Here is an 18804-nt window from a genome sequence, read left to right on the forward strand (position 1 = left end):
TAGTGTCTTGAATATTTTTAAGGCAGAGTTGGATAGATTCTTGATAAGCAAGGGGGTGATAGGTTATCAGCGGTAGGTGGGATGCAGATATCAGGTTACTGTCAGATCAGCCATGATCTTATTAAATGGTGGAGAAGGCGCGAGGGGTTGAATGGCCTACTTCTGCTCCTTATTCATATACTTGTATGTTCTATGACGCCTTTCATCACTTAGATTGAGAGTAGACTGATAGGGCAGTAATTGGTTGGGTCGGATTGTCCTGCTTTTTGTGAACAGCAAATATCTTGGTTCTTCATATTTTCCATATTGTTAAGTAGATGCCACAGATGTAGCTGTAGCTTAGCTGGGGACAGGTCATACCCAGGGATGATGAATGTGAAGCCTGAAACATTGGCTGTAAAGTATGATTCTGGGTATGACAACATCAGGCTGTTGCTTGAATAGTCACATCTCCCAATTTTGTTACAAGTCTCCAGATGTTAATGAGGAGGACTTTGCAGGATTGACTGGACAGGGTATGCCTGGTCATCAGTTAGTTTTATTCTTAGTTGACTTCCATGTAGCAGTTTGATACAACGGAATGGCTTTCTAGGCCATGTCCTTCCTTAAAGTATATTAATGAAGCAGAAGGGTTTTAATGGAAATCCAGTAGCTTCATGATCACCATTACTGAAATTAGCTTTATATTGCAGATTAACTTAATTGAATTTACATTCCTCCGGCTGCCATTTGAACTCATGTCTCCAGAGCATTAGCACAGGCCCCTGGATTTCCAGACGAGTAACATTACCACAATACTACAGTTCCCAATAAACGCTTGATGCAAATCAGGTTGTTGTTGCTACATTGAAAATGATGGCATTGCATTTCAGAAGTAATAATTGGTTTCTTCTCAGCAGTGGTGTCCTAATCCATTTTCTCATTCATGCGATAGTCGCTATTTAGTGTGTGCTTGAATTAAAAGAGACTGGATCGAGTGGATGGAGCAGGAAGATGTCAACAAGACCATTTGAGTTTTGATAATGCTGGATGACATAGCATTATCTTTGATTGCTACCGGCATCCAGTAAGTGATTGGAATTTGCTCTTCAACATAACAATCCAAAACGGTTTCCCTAGAAGCCTTTGCTTCATCAGAAGCAGTCATCTGCTGAGATAACCCCAGGTGAAATAAATTCTGAATGTTTTGCCTACTAGTTCATTTGATGCCAAATTTGTGTACATTTAGACTTGTTGGAAGCTGCTTTGCACTATGAAATAATTTTCATAAAGAAATAACAGGATGAGTTCAAAATAGATAACAGTAAAAATCCAGACATCTTGGTCTACCATGTTTTAGCATTACTTTGAAATTGCACTTTTTAAAAAAAACTACAAACACTGAGGATAAAATTAACTGTGAAAGAATCCAAATAATTAATATAGCATTTGTTCAATATAAGGTAAGTATATAATATATAAAATACTTGAGGAAATGTGTAATGTGAGGCATAAATTGTTGATCCTCCAATGTGCTGTGCTGTAGATTGATATAGATTAAGTTTGTAGACCCTTGTTACGGGCAGAAGGGGGTTTAATTTAAACAGCGCTGACTTCTCCTCACCACCCGTACAGAAATAGAAAGGCGTTTTGATTTCTGATTTCTCCCTTTTATAAGTGGTATTTTCCCCAACCCCACAGTTTTGGGGTAACCCAATCCTCTATTAATAACCCCACAGCAAACTTGAGATAGGGTAAAATTAGAGGGTTGGTTTATTTAACACACAGTCAAAATACGGGGAGGAGATGTCACAACATAACCCTGGTACACGCACACAATAAAGGAGGGATAAGGGAACAAAAGAGGTACAGGGCAAAGACTACAGACAAAATGAGAATTATTGTTTCACGTCAGTCCAAAGTCCAGAATCAAAATTCCAATGTTGTATTCCTTCAGAGAGGTTAGCAGGCTGAAGCTGATGCGGGTTAATCCACTTTTTTAGTAGCGCTGACTTCCACGATGGGAGAAGCACGTAGAGGTGAATTAATCTTGTAGTAGGTGCTGGTGCAGAAGTTCAGACATTCCAGTAGAAAACAGCATATATAGGCCAGGCAACTTAAACCTGAACAGAGCCCTGGCTCCACTGCTGCTTGGCTGATGGAAGATGGCAGACAGAGGCAGGGTGCTAGCCTGGAGTCCAGTTTTCTCTTCTGAGGTTAAACCACAACTGAAAACAGAGTCCAAAAGCTGTATAATCAAAATAATTCAAACAGCCCAAGTCTTGGCCATATGGCAGGGTTGCTTAGGGTCGAGCCATTTAGCTAATGATGTACTTTAAGGAGCCTCGTTAAAACCCATTGTATTTTGAGCGGGTAACTGTAGAGCCATCAGCACAATGTTGGCGATGAGGAGTCACAAATAGCTCTGCCTTTGTCCAGAGCTGGCTTGTGCAAACATCTTATCTACTAGTCCTTATGTTGGCTTGGCTGGAATGTTCATACAATGCTCATTCCAGGAGGATGATGAGTTAGCCTTTGTCCATTGGAACTGCTCAGGATTTTCTGGAACTACCAACATGTGACCAGCTGTGGCTACAGCGATTGTCCATTTTAAAAAAAGTTTAAACAGGAGAATATGAAAGAGAAACAAATTTCTTTTAGCTTTTTTTTTCCTTCATGCCTTCTTGACATGGTACGCTCATAGCTCAAAGACTGTCTTGATGAAGTAAAGTACCCAGCAGGAACAGACGAGAATACTAGAAGTAAAGTTGTTCTGGGGCAGGTCTAATGCATCTTCAAACAGCTATCTCCGGCATTAGATTAACAGTTATGATGACTGCCTGAACTTTCTGATTGAGGATGATGCTTGACTCAGGAAACCAAAAGAAATGAACAATAAAATCAAAGTATTCTAAAGTTGAAGTAATACTGGTGTAACTGTGTAAATGTAAACCATGCCTCCACATCCATTTTAATCATATCCATCAAATTATATCTATTTTTTCCCATGAATTGTTTGTTAGTAATTCTAAGCCTGTGTTGTGGATGTTTTGTCTGTTCTCGTGAATGATGTTGTATCAGTGTTCCCTGTTTGTTTTTGTAGTGCACAACGTGACAGAAATACTCTGCCGAAAAAAGGACTAAGGTAAACTACCTTTTGGTGCAGTTTGTTTCAATTTGTTATATCAAATTCTAAATTCCAACCTTTTAAATGTAGTTGTACAGCATAAGGCTCCAATTTAATGAAGCTGAATTTGAAACCTATTATTAGCAATTTTGACTATTGTCTATTGGTGGGTTTTTCCTGTATGTCAGACACCTAACTGACCAATAAAAAACTAGATTTCCTTGGATCAAAAAAAAACTGAAATTGGGACATAATATTGAAAAATGAAAGAACTATGATTAAGTGGACAGACTAAATTGCAAATAGTCTCAAGAAGATATTCTAAGTAATATGGTTGCCTCAGGTTTCAATTTTATTAACTAAGCCTCTGAAAATCATACTTCGAAACCACATTACAGTTCCCCTAATGGTCCAGTAAGTGCATAATGCAGATCATGATCAAGCCTCCGGTTTGATTCAGGTTGTGCTGTGTTGGTTGTTCTCAGCAGAGGTGTATTCTACGGTTTTGAGGTATAAAACCTTTTGTAATTAAAATCTCTAAGTTACAAATTCCTAATTTCTAACACTCGGGTTCTCAGCTGTGTCTGACCTAACAAGTTATGAATAACTAGTACTTTGAATAACTAGGGTTTTGAGGTATAAAACCTTTTGTAATTAAAATCTCTAAGTTACAAATTCCTAATTTCTAACACTCGGGTTCTCAGCTGTGTCTGACCTAACAAGTTATGAATAATTAGTGCTTATGAATCAAGTAGAACTTATTAAGCAAGGTTTTACATATACTGAACAAAAAACAGTGAAGACAACATGGAAGCTCCTTATCCCTCAAGTATCTAGGATTCCTTGAGCTTTGCCAGCACAGGCGATGTCTTTCTTTTCTCCTACCTCTGAAGTGATGTTGAATTGTGTCCAGAAGAATCATACCACAGAAGCCATGGTAACACTGTGCCAACAAAGACTCCAATTTTCCACCTTTTATCCCCACTTCTCATTATTCCGAATCCCTTATTTGGAAATCTATCAAATTCACCTCTTCCATTGGCTTAGCGTGCCAATTTGATATCACCCCACCTCTCTAACTGGTCATGGGGCAGACTTTTGCCCTTGGCGTGTGAGCTTGGTGGGGGTGGGCAGGGGCAGTCGGGATGCTGACCGCCGCCTGCGAATGGGCCCGGAAGGCAATTTCATGCTGGCGGGCCAATTAAGGCACGCCCAGCGTGAAACGCAAGCGGCTGCTGCCTGTGCGGGCGGAGAGGGGAATGCAAGCCAGGCAAGCATGACCTTCACGCATGTGTGCGAGTGCATGTTACATAATCTACCTGAGGCAGAGTGCTGCCTCAGGGAGATGAAGATATATGAAAAAATATAATTAAAAAAATAATAATGTAATGAAACGTGTCTCCTCTGTGACTCTGTCACGTGAGTAGGGACATGTTATTAATGAACAAATAAAGTTTTTATTTGATTTTTATTTGCTTTTAGAACCCTCATCCCGCTCATGGATGAGGTTTCCAAAAAAGTGCAAAGGCCGCTTGGCCTTTTTTCCTGCCCACTCTGGTGCATGCCCACCGACTGAAATATTGTGTGATTGAGTGATGATGTCAGGACGCACGCCCGACATCATCGTGCATCATTTTACGCTCGGTAGGGTCGTGTGTGCACCTGCCTGCCGAGCTAAAAACTTACCCATGTAGTCTAAGGACAAAGGTCCAGCTCATTTCCTGGACCTCAAAAGTTTACATTCCATTGCAAACAAATGATACATCCTTAAGATATAGATTGTTTATACATTGGCAATGTCACATCCTCTTGTCAATAGTACACATATCGTAAACATTCACATCAACATGGTCTAACCCATTCCCACAAATACTAAAGCCATTAAGAACAAATGTTAAAAACACTTCCTATCATAATATCAGGGAGAAAAATAAAAGTTTCCCTTTCATACACATGTCCTGCCCTATAAATATTAAGTAATTAATGAGTTTTGTTTAAAGATGGTGTCAGCCTAAGTTCAAGCTACTTTTCAGCCATTTCATCAAACATAGAGGTGCTGAATCCAGACTGCCAGACAACTTAAAATCATAAAACCATTTAGGATAGTTTCTCACAAGTTCCCCAACTAGCAGAAATTCAAATTGAGCCATTTAAAAAGTGGTTAACAATAAATCCATAGATGTTGCAGACCAACAACAAACCCTAAAAATTAGTAGTGTCAAAATCTTACCAGGACAAGAAGGTGTGCATAAGAGTGGAACCCATTATTCGGTTTAGAAAGTTTGAGAGAGAAGCTAGCTCAATTGTTATGTGTGCAGAGTCTAAAACTGATACTAAAGTGCTGGGACTTGCACATGAGCAATGGTCAGTTGTTGAGATACTGGGGTGTGGTAACCAATGTTCATATAATTATCCCTTAAACTTTTTGTATGTTGGTTGTGACTGGCTAAGGAACAGTTGTGGAGACATAGATATGTCTGAACAATAACTGGTTTATTGTAAGAACATAACTATTTACAGACACACAAGATTACAGGTATCATTCAGTCTAAGCTTTCTCCTTCTAGACTCCTAGTCATGTAACTCTCCCTCTTGCATCATCATGTGGACAGTATTGTTTCCCCAGTCCCACATATTAACTCTTTCAGCCCTGAACACCCTAATACTTCAGTAGAGGAGGTGAGAGCGTTAGTTCAGAAAATTTAAAAAAAGTAATCAGTGACTGTTAAAAGCTATGATTATCTCTGGGAAAGAAGAGCAAATGGCAACCTTGCCATCTTTGCACACTTTTAGTTTTAAGTAACTTGGAACTGGGCACAAGCAATAGAGCTTTCCATAATGAGGTATAATTCGCAAATTAAGCAAACCCGTTAATAAAAATGTTGTGTGTTGTAATGTGGACTTCACATTATCCATGACCATCTCATATAAATCCATGTATGCTTGATGCTGATGCATAATTTTGTTTTTGTTATTTTCTAATAAGTCATCTCAGAATTCCTTGTATTTATGCAGTCTCACTTTATCTGTTTGAAGTATTGAAATGTGGATGAACTTCAGCTATATTGCTAAGCAATCTGCAATCAGATAACTCACCACTGGATACATTTGACAGGCTTGAAGACCTGTGAAGGAAAGCATGAATAAAATGACCAGTCAAATAACTTCCGCTTTGAATTTTCTCTTGTGCAATTTTACAATGCACATGCAAACGTTTTTGAACAGTAAAGTCCCACCTTTCGCAACTTCCTTGTTCATGTATTTGCTTACTTGCGCTAAAGCCTTTGTACACCACATCGCTCATCGCATGAGCAATTGTTCACTTATCCACGTTTTCTTTCCCCGAGGAGACAACAACTAAGACGGACCAGAGACCTTGGCACGTTTTAACTGGGAGATGGTATCGAAATCTCTGCAAGTGCAATTCTTTCCGTTAGTCCTGGTGTAGGCATTTTAATTCTCTTTTTTTAAGCACCCTCCCGACAGGGGTGAGAGGCTGTTATTGGAATGGTCGCAGCTGAAGTGCAGCCCAAATGGAGAGATTAAGTTGAAATGTCCAAATCTCTCGGTCCAGAGCTGCAATAATGTTCAACGAGGTGATTCATTTTTTTCTTAAATGAAGATTGTCCCTTTTTAAAAATTTCAATACATGTCTTGTGTTGCTCCCCTCCCTCCCCCCCATCTGCCTGCACAGGTACCACAATTTGCTGTAACCAATTTGCACAAATCAATGCTGCCCTCGCATTGCTGGAATCGAGCTAATTGACTCCCTTTGAAAAGCACATTCATCGTTCACAATTTTGCTGTTTGCAAGGTTTTGTGGGAACATAACCCTGCGAACAGCGGGACTTCACTGTAATTTTAAAACCATCAACAGGAGAAATAGCTCTACAGGGAGCTTTATTGATAAATACAGTGCAGGTGAAATTTATTTTGGGGAGGGGTGCAAAGCAAATGGTATCACATCAGCTGCCAGTTATACACCCTGACTGATATTCAATTCTATTGATGTTTAGCTTTGAGGTCTTTCTGTAACAGATTGCATAAACAAGTTGTATTTCAAACTTGACTTCAGTGAGTAGTTCATACAGCAGTCTTACCAGGTTTATCCCAGAAAACTGTAAATTACTGCTTAAATGAAAGAAGCATTGTTAGTGTGTTATTAAGATAGAATCAATAACACAAAATACAATCAATTACACCAACATCTGTACAAATTCTTGAATAAGAAAAACAATTTCACTCCACTGTAGAATGATACAAAGTAGTTTAGACAGAGATTAATGCATCTTTTAAAGACGCATAGAAGCTGAGAACCATAAAGGTTTAGAGCACAGAAGGAGTTTAAACAGCTTAACGTGCCTGTGCTAGCTTTTTGCTAGGGCAACCCCCTATATCTTCTTTTGCTTCAAGTGTCCATCTGCCATTTTAAAAGTGCATTTTTCTCTGCATCAACAACTCCTGAGTGTGAAGTATCCCATGTTCTAACAATGTTACATAAAGAAATGTTCTAACCTCCTTCCTCACCTTCTTAACTTTTAAATGGAGGGCCTCTTGTGACTAATACAAAAGCAAAATACTGCGGATGCTGGAGATTTGAAATTAAAACAAAACATTCTGGAAATACTCAACAGGTCAGGCAGCATCTGTGGAGAGAGACAGAGTGAATGTTTCAGGTCAAGATGACCTTCCATCTGATGAAGGTCATATTGACCTGAAACATTGACTGTTTCTCTCCACAGATGTTCCCTGACCTGCTGAGAATTTCCAGCATTTTTTCTGCTTTTATTTCAGACCTCTTTGTGACTATTGCCCAGAGGAAATGGTCTTTCCCTTCCATAAATATTCATAATTTGAAAATGCTTCTATTAAAACTCCTCTTAACATTATCTGCACTGTTTGGTCCTAGTAACCCCAAGTTCTTTTCTCATCACTGATCTTATCCCAGTTACATTGGACAGTCTTGACTTTTTATTGTGCACAGTACTCTGTGGCTTGTCCCTGACTTGAATAAAATCATTCCTTGTTTACTCCTTTCTTCGTTGGCCCCTATTTATAGCACCTAACCTGCCTTTTCCCAACTGACAAATTATGAAGATGTTTCTATTCACCCACATCTTTCCAATCTATTATGTTGGTGTTCCTTGCTTTCCCTCCCCAATGTCAAACACAGCTTTACTTTAACATAACCATAGCTGCTGTTGTTGAACCAACCGATGCATCTCTAAATGCCGTTAATTTGACCTTGAATTATGGATTCTAAAGGCTAAAAATTTGCCTGCATCCTTTTTTTGGGTGCTGCTCCCTCATTTATCTGATTGTGATGTTGGCTTGAGGAGGGCCCACAGTGCAAATGTCTGAGCGTTCAGCAAGGAAGAGCAGCATGTGCGAATAATATCTGCAACTAGTCTTCTCTTCTTAAAGGCAGCCTGTCCCTCTTAAAGGGAAGTTGCCCTGAATTACAGGAGGCTGCTGCTGAATACCATTGCTGAATTTGTAAACAAGGAAAATGGAACACCAGGGCACTGAGAGAGTTCCAGGTTCACCAATATCACGGTGGAGGCCTAAATGGTGGAGGTGGACTGGAGGAGAGGCACCATGGTTCTGTGGGGTTGAGTATGGGGGCAGAAGGCCCTCAAAGACCACCCTCAGATGGAATCAGGAGCTGGTGACCAGGGAGGCCAACCCAGCATGCAGGCTAGTAGTGCCACAAGTCATCTGATGAGCTTACAACAGTGGTCAAAATCAGTGAATGCATCTTCACATTTCCTGACATGTCCTAGCCACTGCTTCGCCCGTCTCACATACTGTTCAATGCATAGCAACCCCCATCACCAATCCCTGGAACTGACGGGAGATTATTGACCTGACACTGAACTCTGTTTCTTTCCCCGCAGATGCTGCCTGGCCTGCTGCGTATTTCCAGCTTTTGCTGTTTTTATCTCTGGGTTGCTATCTCAGCAACATAATGGGCTGAATCTTCGGCTTGGCAAGTGGGGGCGGGGCTCACTCGCTGAGGCGTAAAATGATGCGGGATGATGTCGGACATGTGTCTCGACGTCACCGCTCATCATTTATATTTTCAGCTCATCGGGTGCACAGCCGAGTCGTCTGCGTGCCCGCCGAGCTGTTAAGGCCATTAATGAACGAATTAAGCCTATTGAGAAAGCTGCCCATCCAACCTTGAGGTTGGCGGGCAGGCGAAGAGCCCAGGCGGCCTTCACATTTTTCATGGAACCTCATCCACGGGCGGGATGAGGTTTCATGAAAGGTTTATAAATTAAATAAATTTTTTCATTAAAGTTCATTGACATGTCCCAGCTCATGTGACACTGTCGCATGAGGGGACATGTGTTAAATTTTCTTTTCTTGATTAAAATTTTTGGAGCTTAAACGAATCGATTTCTGCGCTCTTTCACGCGCGTGCGCAAAAGAGCGCGGGCCCCGACTCAGGGAACCCCCCCCCCCCCCAAAACCCCTTCTGGACACGCGTCATGCTGGGCGGGCCTTAATTGGCCCAACCACGTAAAATGGCGGCATGGACCCAATGGGGCCCCCGCACAACCCCCCCAACGGGGGGAAAATTCTACCCAATAAGACTGGTATTCCACACTATACCCTCAGTGCTCCTACTGTACTGTAATGAACTGGCCCTATTCTTTCAACAATTTGACTCGATATCAGATCTAACAGTGTTCCCAGTATAACATTTTTCTTTATGTCTCATTATGTGAGTCTAAACCAAGACAAGCATCCAAGTTTTGAATTTGCCATTATATTGGAATGTACTATTTTTAATTTGCAGACTGTAGGTTTTTGCCTCACAATGCTTGGGCATAACATTTACCCTGTGTGAAGCACATAAAGGAAAGCAAACATTTAATTTAGTTTGTATTCTACTCCATAAGAATTAGGGAGGAAGCACTTTGATTTGAAATAGTCCAAACAACAAATGTTCGACCCTCAGTAAGAAAGCCGGGAGTTTGATTCTGGTGATGGTTTTCAGACAGATTAGAAGAGTTTCTTCTGTGTTATATTGCTGAAATTTGAGAAATAAATCAACAATTGTTTCCTTCCTCTGGTTTAACTGCACTTTTTTCTTCAGTCCAAAAAATGGTAATTCTGGTGGAACTGAAAAGGTTCAGAACCCTGTATACAATAGTATGGGGTTTGCTAAACTGCCAAAAAGAGACTTTTTTTTTAAAAAAAAGGATATCTGCTGGTTTCTGAGTTCCACGTGTTACTCACTGTTCTATCTCTACTAATGCCACCTACTAGTGCACCATTTATATTGATCTTGTCTCGAGCTCATTACATAGTTAGTGACAATAAACATTTAGAAGTAATATTTGTGACCTGAAATATTAATGTATGTTTCTACTCCATTAACGTGCACATTCGTAGCTTGCTTTCCACATGTGTCAATTCTGAAGTATTTGTACCTGGCCCCACTTCAATTACAGGTATGGAACGAGTTTGCAGCAAGAAGATAACAAGGAATGGCTCCACGCACGCTCTGTTGGAGGCTCTGTGGACTCAGATAGCCAGTTACTCTCCTCCCCCTCTACTGTTCCATTATCAAATTTAGGTCAGTAAATGTTTTATTGCCAAATAAATTTTGAAAAAAAATAGCTGTACTCTTGATTTTCTGTTTGCCAATTTATTTGTTTAATTTGGCTGAAAAATATGTTTTTTTTGCCTTATGCCAGGTGGGTACAGAATGTAATAAAGTTAAGAATTGTAATTCTGTTTAGGGCACATTTTAAGGAGGGATATCGACTAATTGTGGAATTTAAATATCTGATGGTAGAAATTCTAATTAATGAAGTTTCCATAAAAATGCTTAACACATGTGTGCTGCATTTTTGAGCTATTTTTAAAGGGCTCTAATCTGCTTAAAATAAATAGGATACTGCCTGTGTAAAAAAAAAATGTATATACAGCCATTGTGTGCTTTAGTTTTTCTTTGTACTGGGCAGGCTATAAACAGCATTGAGCACTATTATCTTGTCGATGGGCAGCTTGCAATTGAAAATTCACTGAACTTTCATGAAGTTGTGAGCAGCCTGTTTATTTCAATGCACAGAACACTCTAGATTGCTACACAGCATTGCGTGCATGCACCTTAGAGGAAACATTGCTCTTCTCCCATTCTATCTTTCCTTGAAGAATCCATTCCACCTCCACCTCTCACTGGCCCCAGTGTACATCTCCTCCAACAGGTCATATTAATGTCTTAATTGCACATGTACCAATCCACCTATCTTCTCACTGGTCCCATTCTACCTGTCACATGTTCAGTTTTTCCTCCCCCCCAACCCCGATTGATCCCATTCCCCTCTCCTCTCTCACATCCCATTCTACCTTTCCCCTCCCATAAATCCCATTAGCCCTTTCCCCACACATATGCTATTCTACCTCTCCTCACACACGTCTTATTCTAGCCGTCTTTATGCATCCCACTCCATCCCTACTCTCTCATCTTCCATTCAAATTCTCTGCTCACTGGTACTTCTCTCTCTCTCTCTCTCCCTCTTCTCTCCCTCTCTCCTCACACATCCCATCTATCCCTCTTCATATCCATCCCATTCTCCCTGACTTCATACACCCTACACCTGACATATTAGCTCCCCTTTCTTGCCACAAGAGTTCACACTTTCACAGAGTACACAAAATGTGAAAGGAGTGGGGAGGATGCACAAGGCTTGAAAGTCTGGGCATAGATCATAGAGAACCTGAAAAATCCATTAACTTTGCCAACAGTGAAATGAAACTCACATAATCTGCCGTCTCATCCATTATCCATAAAATTAGACAGCGTCATTTTTTAGTTCATTCATGGGATATAGGTGTCATTGGCAAGGCAGGCATTTATTGCCCATGCCTAATAAATCTGTTTTCCAGGCTGGTAATGTGCTCAATGTTAAAGAAAGCTGTTCATTGACCATGTTCTTTGTGATGTGACAAAAACAGTATCATAAACCTGCCCATCAGAAGGCATTGGCTACTCATTGAGACTAAATCTATTGATCAACTTCATCCCACCTTCTGTTTATCTGGCCCTGATAGGCAATGCCCACTGTGCTGGTGGCCTTTGGTTGTTTGGGTCTCCCTGGGATATTAGGTTTCAGGCTGAATCCTGGGCCATTGAGAGAGGCTGAATGTAGAGCATTCCCAAGTCTACCTAGGGCTGACAGAAAGGTGCTCCAACACTTGAATTTATCCCCTCCCCTCCCCTCTCCTCTCCTCCCCAGCTGACTGCCTACCAGGAAATTTTCCCTCATCTTTCTTCCTGCCTCAGTGTACCAACAATAAATCTGGAGTCCTCTCACCTCCTGAACCTCAGTTTATCACGAGGCTCTGTGGTTTTCTGTGGCTGCTTGCTTTCTGCCCTTCTTCTCACATATTACTCACTTTTGGACACACCTTGCCTCCCTTCAGCTCGATCTCACTGCTCCTCCAATCATAGATTTCCTCTCCTGCATTTTTTCTTGCTCACTCTCCAGATGCTTGCGCTTGTGCCATTGCCCTCTGCCCTCTGCTTGATCTTGCAGCAGTTGTGAGTAGCCCGTTTAATTCAGTGAGTGGTACATTCCAGATAACTGTGCAGTCACTAACACAAGCACCTTAGAGAGATCATTGTATACATCTAAAATACATTTCTATTTGTGTAATGTTTTAATGTAAAATTCATAGGTTAGAATTTACACCCACTGGAATTTTCAATTAAATGAACACAATATAATCCTCTTTCAAACAAAATCTGTTCATTGATTTGTTTGCATGATTTTTCCAGATCATTTAAAATAGACAGCCATTTGCAATCAAGTAAATCCTGATACCATTAATTGTCAAGCAATAATTAAAACGTGACAAATTCCTCAATTTTTAACAACTACTGAATAAATTATTTTCCATCTTTCCATCATTCAAAAAAACTAATCCTGCCTATGTCTGACCAGATTGACGCATGGGTTGGAGAATCAGGCACATCATGTCAAGTTGTGGTGCCCCTACATTCCAAAAGCCTTTACGCTCAGTTGCAGAACAGAAAACAAAGATATTCGGGGCTGAATTTTACCCCCGACAAGGGGGGTTATGCGGGGGTGGGCAGGAGCGAGCGCAAACTCGATCGGCGCCCCCGTTCGGGTGCGCGCCACCTTTTTACGTGGATGGGCCAATTAAGGCCCCACCCAGCGTGACGCACATCTGGAAGCACACGGACGCGAAAGAGCGCAGAAATCTCCCTGAGGCACCTCCGTGCCTCAAGGAGATTAGTTTAAGTTTTGAAAAATGTAATAAAGGTAAAAGAAAAATTAAGGACATGTCCCCTCATGTGAACCTGTCACATGAGCTGGGACATGTCCATTAATTTTTTCAAAATATTTTATTTAATTAATGAACCCTTCGTGAAAGCTCACCCCGCTCGTGGATGAGGAGTCATGAAAAATGCGAAGGCTGCCTGGGCTCTTCGCCTGCCCGCCAACCTCAAGGTTGGACGGGCAGCATTCTTACCAGCTTCAATTATTTTGTTAATGGCCTTAACAGGCCTTTGACAGTTCAGCAGGCGCGCAGCTGATGTGGCTGCACACCTGCCGAACTGACAATCTAAGTGGCGCGCAGTGACGTCGGCACGCCCGCCTGATGTCACCGTGCGTCATTTTAGGCCTCGGTGAGCGGGCCCTGCCCCCCCTGCTCGCCGACGGGAAAATTCTTCCCTAGGAGCTAAAGGAGTTACTCAGATTGTCAAATGACAAGAAGTGCTGATCCATAAAGAGTGGTGCTGGAACCATTGTTGCTTACAATTTACAGAGCAGGATCCCGGACATATCAGTGGTTCAGAGAGTCAAGGGCCACTGTCTTCTACTCTCCCTTTGGGAGATAATTGGTAGTAAAAATAACAGTCTGTCCAAATATTACTATGCCATTTTCATTGCGTTGACTTCCTCACAAGCATGGTCTCAAAATAAATGCCTTTTTTCTAATTGTGGAAGTGAAAAACTAGCGTTATCAATGTAGCTTTTTAGCACTAAAGTATTATTGACCATTAATAAAAACAGAAAAAGCTGGAAATACTCAGCAGGTCAGGCAACATCCTGACCTGCCACGTATTTCTAGCATTTTTTGTTTTTATTTCAGATTTCCAGCATCCGCAGAATTTTGCTTTCCTATTCGAGATTACTTCTGTTTTGGAAGGAACAAAATTATTTTATAATCTCAGTTCAGGTATGAATAGCAAATAACTTTGATATTTACAAAAGCTTATTTCCTCTAACCATCAACCATTGTTATGGTCTCTAAGAGATGATTTTTATTTATACATACATATAATAAATCAGGGCTGTTCTTAATAAGTAACTTTACCATTTCTTGTTACAACATGTCTGTGTACTAGAAACTTAACAAGAGCTGGCCTGTGCAATTTGGAATTTCCCAGATTTTCCTGCAATTTAACAGTTAAGTTATTTTGTGGAAACAGGCATCCTAGTACAGTACTTGTGAAAATCAGAATCTAACTTTGCTTTAAGTCTAAGATTTGTTTATTTGGCAGCATGCTGAGGTGATGCTGGAATTAACAGTTATTTTAGACCAGAAGACTCATTAGTGACTGTGGGACATGACAAAGGGCTCTTTTTCATGAACTTTGCAGTAAATGAACAGTCAGTATATAAAAGATGTGGCATTCTCAGAACGATTGCCAAACAACAGCTGCATACTGGGAAATAGGACTCGCAGTAGCTACATCCAATACCTGTTCACAAATCTTTGCCCTTACACCAGAATAATTTGCGTCTTCAATAAAAACCCCAAGTAGTAGTAAAAAGATAATTTCTTCATTAATTGTATTTGATTGCTGTGATAACATTAGTAAATGTGAATGTGCAACTTGGTGAACTTTTGTAGTGTAGGAATAGTGAAAAATCTTATTTGTTTTACTTCTGTACATTAACAAAATTAAATATTTTAAAAACGCCTCAAATTGCTGCACCTTCCTTCCATCATAAGGTCAGAGATGTTCGCTGATGATTGCACAATGTTCAGCACCATTCACGACTCCTCAGATACTGACGCAGTCCATGTCCAAAGATCTGGACAATATCCAAGCTTGGGCTGACAAGTGGCAAGTAACATTCGTGCCGCACAAGTGCCAGGCAATGACCATCTCCAACAAGAGAGAATCTAACCATCGCCCCTTGACATTCAATGGCATTACCATTGCTGAATCCCCCACTATCAACATCCTGGGGTTACCATTGACCAGAAACTGAACTGGACTAGCCATATAAATACTGTGGCTACAAGAGCAGGTCAGAGGCTAGGAATCCTGAGCGAGTAACTTTTACTTCCTGACTCCTCAAAGCCTGTCCACCATCTACAAGGCACAGGTCAGTGGTGTGATGGAATACTCTCCACTTACCCAGATGAGTGCAGCTCCAACAACACTCCAGAAGCTTGACACCTTTCAGGGCCTGCTTGATTGGCACCCCATCCACAAAAATTCACTCCCTCCACCACTGACGCACAGTGGCAGCAGTGTGTACCATCTACAAGATGTACTGTAGGAACTCACCAAGGCTCCTTAGACAGCACCTTCCAAACTCACAGCTGCTTCCATTTAGAAGGCCAAGGGCAGCAGACACATGGGAACACCACCACCTGGCAGATCTCCTCGAAGCCATTCACTATCCAGACTTGGAAATATATCGCTGTTCCTTCGCTGTCACAGAGTCAAAATCCTGGAACTCCCTCCCTAACAGCACTGTGGGTGTATCTACATGACAGGGACTGCAAAGGTTCAAGAAGGCAGCTCACCATCACCTTCTCAAGGGCAATTGGTGAATGGGCAATAAATGCTGGCCCAGCCAGTGACACCCACATTCCATGAATGAATAAAAAAAAACCCTGTCCAAATGCATCCATTTCCATATCACCCAATGACGTTTCCAGCAAATGTAGAAATGCAAACTGCTAAATTAACATTTTAATTGTTGTTAGTTCTTGTAAGTGCATGTTCTATGCAATTATTATTCCTTGTAACATTGATACTTTTCCTTTAATGCCAAAGTGGTTTCTAAGTACTCATTATTGTGACAGTGGTAGCATAACTTGGATGTAATATGCTGAACAGTCTTCTGAGTTCATTAAAGCCCTGAATTCCTCTGAAGCGGCTATTTTGTAAATGTTACTTGCTGTATTTCTAACAGAGCATTTTATTCAAGTCCACCTTCTATAACTTTCTTTTGTCTTTGTATGTACCTCAGGAACCTGATATGAAATTAGTTTTGCGGAGATAAGTATTGCTCATTTGCCACTTTGCCAGCATGTAACCCTCAATCCAAGTGTATTGTTAGTGACAGTAAAATTCAGAAGTTGCATACATAATTGTCCCAATACAAATAACATTGATATACAAATAACAATGACATTAACACTACTGTTAGAGAAATATCTGATCCATTTACCCAAATGAGATCCAGATTAATGAGCAATGCTGCCCAAACACAAAGCAAACTGCAAAATCCGTTTTTATTATTTCTATGTGTTTCCTCAAATAAAATGCACCTAAAGACTCATTTCTGTTATCACTTTACAATGTGCTGTTTAACTGAATGTAATTATTGCTTTATTAACAGCAAGCCCCACTGCAGTATCCCAGCTCAGCAGTCCCACTCCAAAAATGATGCGCTCAAACAGCATTCCAACTCATGATTCCTCTTTCGACTTGTATGGAAGTTTGCAGATGGGGAGCACAGTTTCTTTGGCAGAAAGACCAAAAGGAATGATCCGCTCTGGTTCATTTAGGGATCCTGTGGATGATGGTAAGATCAAATGTTTCCACTTTCAACCAATATTAAATGAATCATTTTTGTTACTTAATGTTACAGGATTATTTAGAAGCTTAAGTAGTTATTAGTTTGAAGCTGAGTTTTGAAACAAATGCCCACATGAATCACAGAATTGTTACAGCACAGAAGGAAGCTATTTGGTCCATTATGTTTGCATTGGCTCTCTGAATGAGCAGTCCACCTAGTGCCATTCTCCCGCCTTCTCCCCATAACCCTGCACATTCTTCCTTTTCAGATAACAGTCTAATTCCCCGATGAATGCTTTGATTGAACCTGCCTCCACCGCACTTTCAGGCAGTGCATTCCAGATCCTCGCCACTCGCTGCATGAAAATGTTTTTCCTCGTCATTTTTGCTTTCTTTTGCCAATTACTTCAATCTGTGTCCGCTCATTTGCAATTCATCCATGAGTGGGAACAGTTTTTCCCTATTTATCTGTCCAGAACCCTCATGATTTTGAATACCTCTGTCAAATCTCCTCTCAGCCTTTTCATCTCCAAGGAAAACAGTCCCAACTTCTCAAACCTATCTTTGTAACTGAAGTGCTTGAATCGCTGAAAGCTAGTATGCAGGTACAGCAGGTAATAAGGAAGGCAAATGGAATTTTGGCATTTATTGCTAAAGGAATAGAGTATAAAAATAGGGAAGTGTTGTTGCAACTGTACAAGGCATTGGTGAGACCGCACCTGAAGTACTGTGCACAGTTTTGGTCCCCTTACTTGAGGAAGGATGTAGTTGCACTGGAGGCGTTTCAGAGGAGGTTCACTAGATTGATTCCAGAGATGCGGGGCTTGTCTTATGAGGAGAAATTGAGCAGTTTAGGCCTATACTCGCTAGAGTTTAGAAGGATGAGAGGAGATCTAATTGAGGTATATAAGATGCTAAAGGGGATAGACAAAGTAGACGTGGAGCGAATGTTTCTCCTTGTGGGGCATTCTAGAATGAAAGGCCATAGTTTTAGGCTAAGGGATGGTAGATTTAAATCATAGATGAGGAGGAATTACTTTTCTCAAAGGGCCATGAATCTGTGGAATTCACTACCTCAGAGTGCAGTGGATGCTGGGATGCTGAATAAATTTAAGGAGGAGATTGACAGATTTTTAATTAGTAATGGGTTGAAAGGTTATGGGGAGAGGACGGGAAATTGGAGTTGAGGCCGAAATGAGATCAGCCATGATCGTAATGAATGGTGAGGCAGGCTTGAGGGGCTGAATTGCCTACTCCTGCTCCTAGTTCTTATGTTCTTACCTGCAACATCGGCATAACCCACCCGTAGTGACCCTGTTATGATGTGGCAGGTGATGTATGCCAGGTGGACCAAATCCACAAGGGAAACTTGGCCATGCTGTCACAACGATTTTGTAATTTGTAGTTATTATGAGAAGATGTGTGCATTGAATTCAAAAGTAATGAGTCCACTAAGATTATTAGAGATTTTTCAAATTAAATTTAAAAATTTATTGATAAAAGAAAAGGTTTCAATATCATACATAAGATTACAGTTACTTAATACCATAACAAATCCTAAAATTCTTAATTAACCTAACTTCCAATTACACACCCCCTTTAAGGCAACAGTCCAAAATAGATTTTAAATTTAAAAATTAAGCCAGCAAGTTACTGCAGCACCCACTCGGACAGTTTCTCCAACTTTAATTACTGGACACAGCAGACTTTTGCAAAAATGGCAGGAGGCTTCTTCAAGGCTGTTTCACATTTCCTTTTAGATCTTACATGGCCCCACAACATAGGGCAGAATTTTTCCCTTGATGGGCGGGAGAGCCCCACTGGCTTGGTGGTGGGTGGGCAGCCGATTGCTGCCGCCGCCGAAACGGGCCCCGCTGCCGTTTTG

General features: G+C 40.9%; 1 protein-coding gene across 6 annotated transcripts in view; it reads left to right on the plus strand.

Annotated features, from left to right (window-relative positions):
- LOC144683562 (neuron navigator 1-like) overlaps window positions 1-18804 on the plus strand; it is a 725427-nt gene that overhangs the window by 598018 nt on the left and 108605 nt on the right. For 5 of the 6 annotated variants that reach the window (XM_078546698.1, XM_078546702.1, XM_078546700.1 and 2 more), the window contains 3 exons: window positions 3083-3124; window positions 10570-10694; window positions 16741-16926. In XM_078546698.1, coding sequence (XP_078402824.1) covers window positions 3083-3124; window positions 10570-10694; window positions 16741-16926 — 353 coding nt within the window. The remainder of the gene's footprint in view (window positions 1-3082; window positions 3125-10569; window positions 10695-16740; window positions 16927-18804) is intronic. The other variant, XM_078546704.1, reaches the window with a different exon arrangement.

Source organism: Cetorhinus maximus, chromosome 8 (genome assembly GCF_964194155.1).
Source record: "Cetorhinus maximus chromosome 8, sCetMax3.hap1.1, whole genome shotgun sequence".
In the NCBI taxonomy this organism is placed as follows: domain Eukaryota; kingdom Metazoa; phylum Chordata; class Chondrichthyes; order Lamniformes; family Cetorhinidae; genus Cetorhinus; species Cetorhinus maximus.